The sequence below is a fragment of the Ammospiza caudacuta genome, chromosome 1 (assembly GCF_027887145.1).
Source record: "Ammospiza caudacuta isolate bAmmCau1 chromosome 1, bAmmCau1.pri, whole genome shotgun sequence".
In the NCBI taxonomy this organism is placed as follows: Eukaryota; Metazoa; Chordata; class Aves; order Passeriformes; family Passerellidae; genus Ammospiza; species Ammospiza caudacuta.
Window position 1 is genome coordinate 43,206,932 of NC_080593.1, and position 11,721 is coordinate 43,218,652.

The window sequence follows — 11,721 nt, forward strand, 5'->3', positions numbered from 1 at the left end:
ATTGTCTCCATGAGGAGGCAACTGTGCGTGTCCTGGTGGAAGGTCAGCCTGTGCCCTTGGCTGCCTGGCCCGTGCAGCTGCAGGGCTCATCTGGGGCTGTTTGGATGGCTCCACTGGCTGTCACACCCTGTGCCTGGAGCAAGGTGGCTGAGCAAGGAGGACCATGGCTCGTCCCTGTCCTCCTCCTTGCCATCTTTGGCCCAGCTGATGACCACAGGCCTGGGAGGGCAGAGGGGAAGAACACCAGCCACTTCCAGTCGTCACCTCCTGTCCCCTCTCACAGGGAAGTGAGTAAGAGTGTTTTCACATTCTCTCCTGCTTGTATCTTTGCTTGCATTTCCTCTGCAAGTCATCCCACACAAAACCAACCCTTCCTCGGGCAACACCACCCTGCCTTCAGTGGGAGTTTGAGTGGAAATGGAGTAACAATCCACATTTGGGTTATAGTTGTGGGAAAACAACTTCATCCTCACAAGAGTTTGGTTATAACCACATTTTCATATTGGCAAGCTATTTAAAGCATAAAAGAAAATGTCTCTCTTCTGCTCAGCTGTAGTATCTTAGGCTGTGTTCCAGACTGATAAAGACTCTGTATTTTTCCATTAATTAAGATGCTTTAATTAACTGGGACAGCTAATTTGAATTAGCTCTAGGAATAGGTATAGCCCTCAAGAGAGAAAAGAACAATGGCTGCAGTTAATTCAGAATAGATGAGGGAAAGCTCTGCTTTAAGAGAGCCATTCAACCCTATAGACCAAGGCATCACTGGATGCACAGCTGGTCATTTAAATGCACTGGGCTTTTTGAGGGTTTTTTGTTTTGGGGTTTTTTTGTTTGGTTGGTTTTGGGTTAGTTTTTGTTTGGTTTTTTGCTTGAGTTTCGTTTTTATTTGGTTGTTTGTTTATTTGCTTTGTTTTGTTTTACACGCAGTGCTGGTTTGTCCTTCAGGAGTTACAGTCACTGGGGTTTTTCCCCATTATGTAATCACAGCTAGGTTTTTGCCTGAATAGTTTTGACAACCCTGTATTGCCTTCATATGACACAAGAACGAGAAAGAATGCCTAGGCTGTGTCTTTCCAGTGCTGGCACACTGCATTTCCCCAACTCTGAGGCATGAGCAGTTCTTTCCATTACTGCCTTTCCTTCACCACACTCAGGGACCTCGTGTGAAAAACCAACACTCTGATGGCACATACTGGGCTCACCCAGCTTGTTAAAGGAGGGAGCAGGAGTGGAAGATGAGATCAGAAGCCTCTGATGGAGCAGGAGATCCAGGGCTAATTCCATAGATGATTCCTGATTCAGAATGGGCAAAGAGCCTTTCCAAAGAGGCAAGCTGGACTAGGCATGCAGAAAACAGTCAGAGGTATTTGCTTTCTTGCTTGCACAAGCACACTTCTCTTGGGAACAGAGGTGAGAGGGGAAAACAAACTGCAAATTTTGATCAGCCATTGTGATTATTCGAGCAATAGCTTTGCATTTTAAACTCCCTGGCGTGTTTATCCCTGCAGGAAGAACTTGTTCTGCAGAACAGGTAGGTCTGTCTGCAGGTGCAGACAAATCAATAGATGTGTGTTCTCCACACTGAAACACACCAGTAGGCTGGCCTGTAGAAGGGTTTTGATGCTAGATACTAAAAAGAAAGTGTTCACTCTAGAGTGGAATGTTCCAGCTAACCAAAAACTGCCACAGCCAGGATAGAGTCCTTATCACTGGCACAGGTGTGCAGATAACAGTGGCCTCCAAGCCCAACAAAAAACACTATTTTAGAAATAGCAGCAACTTCTCCTCCTTGCACAAACAGCTGCAGTTGGACTTTGTTGAAAAGGACACAGCATACTCGCCTTTTTCCCACCCTGACATAAACCCTTCACATCAGATATGATGCAGGATCTCAAGCTAATGACTTAGATTTCTTGAGGCTGTGATTCTTTTTTTCCCTACAAAATACCACTTTGAGCTCAACAAACACATCACCCTGTCCTAACCGAAGCATAGGTTCTGCAGGACACACATGTAAAATGTAAGACAGCAGATTAAAATATTTTTTAAGGCTTCTGCAGATCAGTTTGATCCAGTTTTCTCCAGGGAGCACATCAGAACAAGAACATGAAAATATGCTCACAAAAGTCTCCATGGGGATAACCACCCTAGATTCAAATAAGGGCATGGCATTCCCCAGTTTTCACCCTGTAACATATTGTAAACTCCTATTAACCCTAAATGAGGTACCTCACCCACTACCTGAAGGACCCCAAGGAGCTGGCCAGCATCAAAATGAGACTGACAGTTTTCCACAGATTTTTCAGTTCATCATTTTTCCAGAAAACCAGGATTTGTTTAGATGTTTCTTTGCTGATGGGGGGTTGCATTTTTAGCTCTTTTGTTTAAAAATAGTAATCTATTTTAAAAACCTGATTGCTACTAAATACACCAGGAAGGCTCCTTCAAGTAAACAATTAAACAATTACAATGGAATATATTAAAATAAGGTTTCTGTGATATGATGGGATTGATTTAAGAGGTTTACAGGAAGCTGGAGCCTGCTGTTCTGTGACAAATGATTTCCCTGAGAAAACTCAGTAAGAGAAACATAATCACATAATGGAATTGATCTTGAAATATCACTAGCTCCTGGGTTTGGAAATCAGCAGCCCCCAGTGACCTTGTATTTAACATCTTTATTCATGAACTAGGAAGAGAAAAGGTAAACACATAAAGGATAAACCAGTAGACAAGAAGGGCAATGTCAGGCTTGTTTAGCCCATGGGGAACTCAAATGGAAAGAGATCTGATTAGGGAAGTGAATTGGGATGTTACAGGCTACCTCAGAAAACAAGTCTAATGAGTCATTTAAGGGCAGGACAGAATGGAGACCTGCAGAAAGATAGAAGCAAGACAAGCAGAAGGCAAAACAGAACTTATTGAAGTGAACTGGGGTTACTTACTTACAGAAGTACACTTGGCACCCATCTGACCCTAAGAGCTCTACAAGTCCTTTGCTTCTCAAACACTGCTGCCCTCAAACATCTGCCCTGATCACCAAAACAGAAAAATCAAGAGTAAAAGTGCAAACTGTGCTTTCCTACCCCCTTTGTCTTCAAAAATGTTGTTGCTTATGGCACTCCATCAAAGGCTGTCCCCTGAAGCACAGGTAACACCAGTTAGCCTTTGGGACAACTCTCATGGTGGCAGGCAGGTAGGAAAATCTGCTTCTCTCCATGAAAACCAGTGTACTTGGGGCCCAAGAGACTGGCAGTGGCTGTGGCTCTAGGAGGGGTAGATTTCATTCAGGAGTGAACATGAGGACCAGGAAATGCCAGGACCCTGTTCCCTAGGACATAGAAAATTGTGCCCACAAGATGAGCAAAACCAGGAAGTCTACATGGTGGAAACCTCAGGCTTGAAATCCACAGCCAAAACTGAAGGGGCAGCTCTTGCACTCCAAGCAACTACAAAAATCTTTGTTCAAGGCTAAATAAGAGGGTGTTCATCAGGATGTGGGCTGAGGAAGCACCAGCTTCTCCCATGTAAAGGAAAAATGAGGAGATGGTCAAACAGGCTGCAGCCTTCTCAAGCAGCAGCTTTTCAGCTTTCCATCTACATCCCTGCCTCCCTGTGCAAAAGCACCGCTCGCAAACAAATGTAGACCAGGTTTAGTGGTACTCACGGTTTTCCACCATCCTCCTCACTGGAGGATGGGGAGAAGCTGCTGTCCCGGCTATGTACAGCCGGTAGGAAAATGCAGAGACGGACACAAGGAGAGATGGATGCCCGATTTGGCTTTTCCTGCCGACGGTGCCCAGCCTTCAGTCTCCTCGTATTCCCCGTGGAGCGAGAGTGGCACCTGGTGGTCACATCGGCCTCGCACTAGCCAGGCGATAATAATTTTTTATTACTTTTTTTTGAGGGCTTGGTAGAGTGAAAATGACAGAGGAGCACTTGGTATAAAGCAGTCATGATTAACTAGATCAATGACAACTGCTGGCTGCAATTAGTCCTGTAACTCATTATTTTCCAACGCCCCTTGTCATTCAAGTAGTGCCAATTCACAACTGCTTTTGCAACACACCCACTGCACCAGCCTCCCTGCCCACTTATAATGCTCCTGTGAGTGGAAAGGAAGGAATGGGGATCTGTCCTAGCTTGCTGAAAGCATGTTTTTCTCTTTTTTATCCTCTTAAAAAAAAATCAGGGCTTTCTATGCAGGCAGCAATAAGATAAGTCTGTTTCTAATCAGCTACCAAATGCACATCCCTAGAGATGCTCAGGGCCACATGTGCCTTGGAAGAAAATATTGTTATTCTCCTTCTGTCTGTCATTGAGACATTCTGTGCCTCGGCAGGACATGACTTCTGTATATCCCTGCACTCTGCAAACCCTGTGAATAATAGATGTGCTCTGAGGCAGAACTTCTGCCAAGGCTGCTCCTGACATCGTTAACTTGTCTGGCAAGCTGAATTTTTGGTGCAGAAGAGCTCTTTCTGAGATATGAACAGAAAAACAAGCCCATACAAAGCACTGAACCTATGACAACCTGTTTACATTGAATTCAGATCTCGTGGCTGAGTGATTTCTGTATGACTGAAGGGTGAGTGCTTCATTAGAAATCAGATTCTGATGGATTGTCTGTCTCTTTACTTCTGACAAACAAACTCCTTTTAGAAGTTTTTATGTAGCTGGGCCCCTCTCTCTCCTGGGCAGTGTCTTTGCTGTCTAAGAGCAGCTTACTCAAACTGCTGCCTCTCCCTGCTTGAGACTTGTTTTTTCCCCAGCTGCACCTTTCCTGGAATTCACAGGAACACATGGTCTCAGAGATTGGTACTGGTCTGCAGGTTTGGTAGGAGCTGCCCAATGTGTTCAGCAGTCACCAGGATGGGCAATGAAGGATGCACACACTGGTGTGGGCACACAGTGTGACAGCATGAGCTGCACTTCCTTAGGAAAACAGACTCCAAGGCCTGGGACTGCAGGAACCAAAATCCATCTCTCCATAGTTGTTGTTCTGCAAAGAAATTATAACAGCAAAGATGAGGCAATTCTACAGCAACTGCCACTGCATGGAAGCTGCCAGGGTTGGCTTTCCTTTGTGCCAGGGTCACCTTCCCAAGCACCAAAACTTCACTCAGAGAGGGATATCCACCTGTCCTTCACTGCTCCAGCACAGGCAGCAACCAGAGAAAAGGTGACTTTATGTGAACACTGCTATCCATTTTAATGAAAAGTGGGACTTGCAGGTACAGCCTGAGGATGGCTTTTTTAACATGAAAGACCCTCAAGGTAACAGAAATGGTACATGATGTATCTCAGATGTATCCCAGAAGGTTCTTCTGGTGAAGAAAACAGCAAAGTGCCAGCACCCTTCCCATCAGCAAGTTTTTTCTCCTGTTCTACTCCAGGGGTTGCATCCCTGATGCAAGGGCAGAGGTTGTGGAAGAAGGAGAAAATTAGAGGTGAGAGGCGGTAGGCAAAATCCGCCATCTGTGGGGACAAGTGCTAAGAACACAGTCATTAAAAGGCAACAATGTAGAAGTGCAGGATGAAAAGAAAAACATCTTTGAGAGATAAAGGATTTACTCTTTCTTCTTTCTCCTTGAGATGTGCCCACAGATGGCAGATGAGCATTGATATTCTTGCCCCGGCATCCCCAGAGATACAGAGATTGCTGCTCTCTTCCCCTCTTGGTTTTGCATTGTATCATCATCATCATCAAATCATAGAATGGTTTGGGTTGGACAAGACCTAAAAGATCCTCTAGTTCCAATCCCCTGCCATAAGCAGGGACACCTTTCTCTACACCAGGTTGCTCCAAGCCCCATCCAACCTGGCATTGGACAATCCCAGGGAGGGGCATCCACAACTCCTCTAAGCAACCTGTTCCAATGCCTCACCACCCTGGTAAAAATTTCTTACAAATTTCTGATCTAAACCTAACTCTAACCAACCTAACTCTAACCCCCTCGTGTTGTCACTACATGCCCTTGGTACAAAGTTTCTCTCCATCCTTCTTGTCAACTCTCTTCAGGTACTGGAAGATGACAATAAGGTCACCCCAGACTATCCTCATCTCCAGGCTGAACAATCCCAATTCTTTTAGCATTTTCTCATACAAGAGGTGTTTCATTCCTCTAATCATCTTACTGGTCCTTCTCTGGACTTTCTCCAACAAGTGAGGAAGGGAGGAAAATACTCCCAACCCCCTAAGCCCAGTCAAGTTCTGTGCAACTGAGCTGGACCAGGTCTTGTCACTGGTTCAAAGATCTGCTTACACAGAGGAGCAGAGCAATGGCAAGCCACAGCGTGAGCTCAAACTGCTGTTGTCCCACCAATGCAATGCTCAGGGTCAACCTCTTTTTCTGACACACAGGGATTTTTCTGGTTTAGCTTATGTCATGCTAAAATGAGTCTAAAACAAATGAAAAAACAGTGCTGCCTTTATTCCACAACAAAAGCATCCACACAGGCCACCAGCCCAGTGGAAGGACTGAACTGGATTTACCAGTAATTGTTACATTTCTGCCCAGAATCACTCGGTGGGGATCTGTGCTGTGTTTTGTGAGGTCTGTGCAGAACTAGAAGGAACAGTACAACCAGGGCCTCTTTGGACATCCATGTCACATGCTCCTGCAACTGTTCCAGCACTGCTCTTACAAACAGGGAAATACTACTGCCTTTCTCCATCCCAATGTCTCATAGTTGCCCTCAGAGTTCAAGAAGCCCAGTGATGTTGCTTCTGGGAAAGGGTGTGGCCATGAGACACATTCCTGCATCGTGGCTGGAGCCATGTGATGTCTTCTGCAGGCTGAAGGCTTGCAGCACAGAAATGGTTACAGACATGGCAGTACAAAAGCAGAAGTATCAGCTTTGTGTGAAATACACTGCAGGGTTCAACTGTAAAGACATAGGGTTAATACAGGACTGGAAAACACCATCTGGAAGAGAATAAAAGGAGAAATAAACAAGAGTGCCCTCAACCTACAGAAGGTAAAAGGATGGGAATAAAGTGAATGAACATTAACCTATAAATAATACTAAGTATTAAAGATAATTTTAAAAACCCAAAACCATAAGCATATTACAAAAATAGCAAAGCTGCCAAAGGACAGCAGGATACAGCCTTTTCATCTGCTGGTCTGAATTTGATCGTCATAACTTTCATTGGAGAAAAGGCTCAAGTACTTGACAGACTTGAGAGAAAACCTGTTTGGTATTTGGTGAGAAACAAGTCTCCCCCAGAAGCAGATGGCAATGTGAACTGCTCCTCTGGAAGGAGCAATCACTTCTGTGGTGGGAGAAGATAATGCACCCTGAGACAAGAGGACACAGAAACATCACACTGACAAATCCTCTTGACACAGCAAACCAAGAGATTTCATTATCAAGAGATTGAGAAAATCTCCTGTAACCATTTGTGTCATATAAGTAGAGAACTGCAGTCATTCCGTAGAGCGTTACAATGAGGAAAATTAAACACTAGGTCCTAGGAAAAAAAGACAGGTTTGGAATGTACTTCCACAAAGATGATCAGGGTCAACCTCTTTTTCTGACACACATCTTGTTGTTCCCACTTTTAAGTCGTTCACACTGTACATTCATACACAAGCTAAAAACACTGTGTGCCAGGTACGTCTCTGCAGCACAGCACAGCATTTTTCCTTTGAAACAAGATGTATTTGGAAAGATTTATTAACCAGTTGCTGAAGTCACACATGCAAGTACCTGTAGACCTCAGATGGCACTGACCACATGGTGACATCTCAGAATCACACTGAGTGTGCAGCAGCCAGGGAGAGCTCAGGGCTGCCCCAGGATGGGCCCAAAACTCCCATTGGCATCAAGCAGAACCAAAAAAAAAAAGGCAGGTGGATACATGCACAGACCCGGCCATTTTAATGGTTCCTCTCCTGAATGACTGCACTATTTGTGGAAACTTGTGAGAACAAAATTGCAAAATGAATTATGGATATTCCTCCTGGTTGTCAGTGGGGCCAAGCCACAAGTGCCTTGGGTTAGTGGCTATTTTGTCAAGCAGGGAAGGGAAAGAGGCTGAGTTTCTGCAGGACAGCACGGTCCCCATATTGTAGGGAAGGAACAAGTACAGCAACATCATGACACCTTGTAAAATCATTTGCATTCATTTGCATGAACATGAAATCTCTGTAGAACCCCAGACCTTGCACACTGTATTAAGAAGCTACCACCAGCTGTAACCATCTTGCAGCAAAAAGCTATCATTTTGATGAAATACTAATTGCAGAGCACATCCTACTAGGGCTCCTCAGAGAGGAGGGGAAAGCTGTGGGGAGGACTGCACACGCAGCTCATTTGCATCAGTTGTCCTTATTATTCCTCCAGGTTCTCTTTTCTTTCTTCAAAATCAATTATAGCTCATGCTGTGACAATCATGGGGTGTAAAGGGAGTGATGGGGAGGCACGTTGAGTGACTGGAAGACATTTCAGGAGGTTAACTTACCCTACTGCATCTCATTTTTTCCCCTAATTCCTTATTTTTCCCTAATTTCCTTTTTCTCCCATGTATAACACAGGATATGCTCAGGAATATATTGCATCTAGGCAAAAGACCTGATGGAAACAAATTGCTGCTTTCTTTGCATAAACAACCCTGTTGATCTCCTCCACAGACAATGCACAAATAGCTGTGGCTGTCCAGAGCTTTCGCCCATGTTTGGGAAGGTCCCGAGCGGGAGGCGTGCTCCTGACTGCTTACTCTGTGCAGGTTTTGTAGTGACATGCAAGGGGAAACAATGCCTCCAAACTGTTTGGGGCTTCACACAGGTTAACACAGGTCTATGTCAGCTGCTCTGGAGAGCACCTAGAACTGACTTAACTCAAAAAAAAGCCCCCAGGATTTAATTTCACACACTCCTCTCTCAGAGAGTTAATTTTCACCCGAAAATGTCACGAAGCAGCAGAAGTGTGAAATTTGGTAGCATCACCAAAGCCTGTCAGGTTTGTACTCAAATTCCTACAGGAAAGGCCTTCCTCCCTGTTTCTGCTCTTGTAAACTTGGTTTCCAAGCAAGGTGTGCACATAGTGCCCAAGTATTTCCCTATGCACATACAGCCATTTGGTCACAATTTGGACATACATCAGCAGAAAGACTTGCAAAGCTTTCACTCCAGAGCAAATTCACTTCCCTCCCATGCTGCCTTGCCAGCTGGGAAGAAATGGATTTCAGAAGTGCAAACTGATTGAATCCATTTCAGAAAAATAATCACCATAGATCTAAGGTTTACCTAGGTAGTTCAAATAGCACCTGAGTTGGTGTCATGTTGCGTCTAGACACCATGCATACCAAAACCACACTCCTGGAAATACTGGCTCCTGTTTCTTGGTAAGAGAATATGCTTGGCATTCAGTACAGACTGCAGAAAATGGAAACCCCAAAAGATTTTAATTTGAAAAGGCCTTTTTGAAGGATTGAATACTTGGAATTGCAAGTGGCAGTGTTTCACACTGATTATCTTTCCATAAATTGCAGGGTAATTTTTCTAGCTACCTTTGCTAACAGAGGTTTTCCGGTGTACAAACCCAGCCATGATATCAGGGTCTCCATCTCCTCATTTGTCAATCATCTGACTTAGCTCATAACATTGAAGTCTTGATTTGAACAGCATGGAAAAGAACAAAAGCTTTAGGAGAGAAGCTTCACCGTGTTCAAAATCTACATGCGTTTTGAATAAAAAATCATCACAATTGTTGTTGAAACTCTGAGTGTTCATAAAAATAATGGCTTTTTTTGAGCATAATGTCAAAGTTAATAAAACTTAAAAAGTGTTACGAAAGGCTGGTTGGGGTTTTTTTAGAAAGTCATTTTGAGATTAAAGAGTAGCAATTGTTACATGCTTCACTGCAACTCCTATGTAAGTTTTTTCTGTTTAGAAAGAAATGTCCACCTCAGCTCACAAGGGACAGCTCATATAAAGCCCAAACACGTAGTGCAGCAAGCACCCAGGCTGGAAAACCTGCTCACCAGCAGGCTCAGTCCCTTGGGCTTCACAGGCCCCTCTGGAAGCTTCCCTCCTGGGTTCACTGCTGTCTCACGGCCATCCTCTTGACTCTTTCCTTGAGATCAGCAGAAACTTAGACATCTTTGAAACCCCTTGCTTTCTGGTTCAAATTAGGCAACAGTCCAGAAGCTGATGGAAGATGAGAGAGACACTTCTCATGGAGTTTGTGTGTCCTTAGGGAAAAGGGACTAAAAGCATATACCAGAAGCAGGTTTTCAAAAGACAGGCTCAGCTACCAGTTGTTTTAAGGAGTGGGAGTGAGGGAGTTTTGCTATATATTCCTATGACCTGTGTAATCCCTCTCACTTTACAATACTTGGTTCCTATATAAGAAAAATAATCCCTAAAAATAGAAAGGTACTAGTCAGGAAGTATCAGAATCACTTTTATCACTTTATGTGCTTCTTGATAAATCTGCCTTTCCCAATGCCTGTGTTGGGAAAACAAAAGCAGGGACTTGATTGGAGTAATGAACACATCATTGAAGGAAGGAGCTGCTTTCCTTCTATATTCCAATATGGGGATGTGCCCAGAAAGGCTGGGCACTGTGCTGCCAGGATCCTGTGCTAAATCCTGCAGCAGCTGCCTCTGCTCAGGAAGCCAACTTGCTCTGAGGGCTACTTTACCTGCATTAATGAGTGGTATCTCATCGTTCATGGTTACACTATTGCTAATTACAGTCTTCCATGGCTATATACATATCTATATACTGCTTCAGCAGCCAGCAGTAGGGGCTCCTCCTGTCCCATTCCAGCATTGCTTTTGTCAGGGAAGGAGAGGAGATGTCTCCGTGCATTGGTGTGCAGCTCTGCCTGCCCACACACCAGCATCTTCTCACCTTTTACCTTTGCACATTCCCATCTTACTCTGCTCTGAGTGCTCCCAGCTGGGAAAAGCTGCTCTGCTTCGCTTCTCATGGAATGTATTTACAAATCATCACTGTTTATCTCAGAGTTGGCCAGGACACTCAGGTCCTGCTCGCTGACAGCCTATTCCTCCCCACAGAGGATGCCCCTCGGGAAGCAGCTGAGATGCTGGAACAGGCAGGTTTTCCAGGCATTAGTGAGTGCTGTGCCACCTGTTCGGGCTTTCTCTGAGTGCTGATCTGGACGTTTCCTTCTAAACAGAAAGATCTTATGTAGGGATTGTAATAAAGCACGTAGCAATTTAGCAATACTCTTTTATATCGAAATGACATTCTTCTAAAAGAGAGCCAACCAGCTTTTCTTAACACTTTTTAAATGATTGGAACCTTCGATATTCTACACCAAAACCCCAAAAGAACTAAAACATCAGAAAAACAAACAAATCAAACTCCAGAAACTGCCCCCCCTCCAAAAAAAAAGGGGGAAAAAAAAAAAGGTGAGAGTCTTCTCCTAGAACTTGGGTTCTTTTCCATGCTGCTCAAACCGAGACTTCAGTGTTACAAGCTAAGCCAGATGAACGAGGAGACTGAACCCCCGAGCTCAGGGCTTGTGCCCCTCAGCCCCGCTGCCCTGAGAGCCGCGGGGGCTCCGGCCCAGCGCCGCTCCCGGCTCCGGGCTGGATGGACGGACGGATGGATGGCAGGACAGACGGACGGATGGAGGGGCGGAGCGCTCCTGCCTCGTCACGGCCCCGCCGGGAGCCCGCCTGAGGCCTTGCTCGGGCTCTGCTGCCGCTGCTGTGCGTCACGGCCCCGCTCCGCGCC

The 11,721-nt window shown here is 45.0% G+C and overlaps 1 protein-coding gene across 1 annotated transcript in view; it reads right to left on the reverse strand.

Moving 5' to 3' along the window:
* The window catches only part of ENTPD3 (ectonucleoside triphosphate diphosphohydrolase 3), a 36,352-nt gene extending 32,669 nt beyond the window's left edge, over nucleotides 1-3,683 (reverse strand). Inside the window, 2 exon segments of the mRNA XM_058801006.1 lie at nucleotides 1,206-1,319; nucleotides 3,671-3,683. Coding sequence (XP_058656989.1) covers nucleotides 1,206-1,319; nucleotides 3,671-3,683 — 127 coding nt within the window.
* Between the last annotated feature and the right edge of the window lie 8,038 nt (nucleotides 3,684-11,721).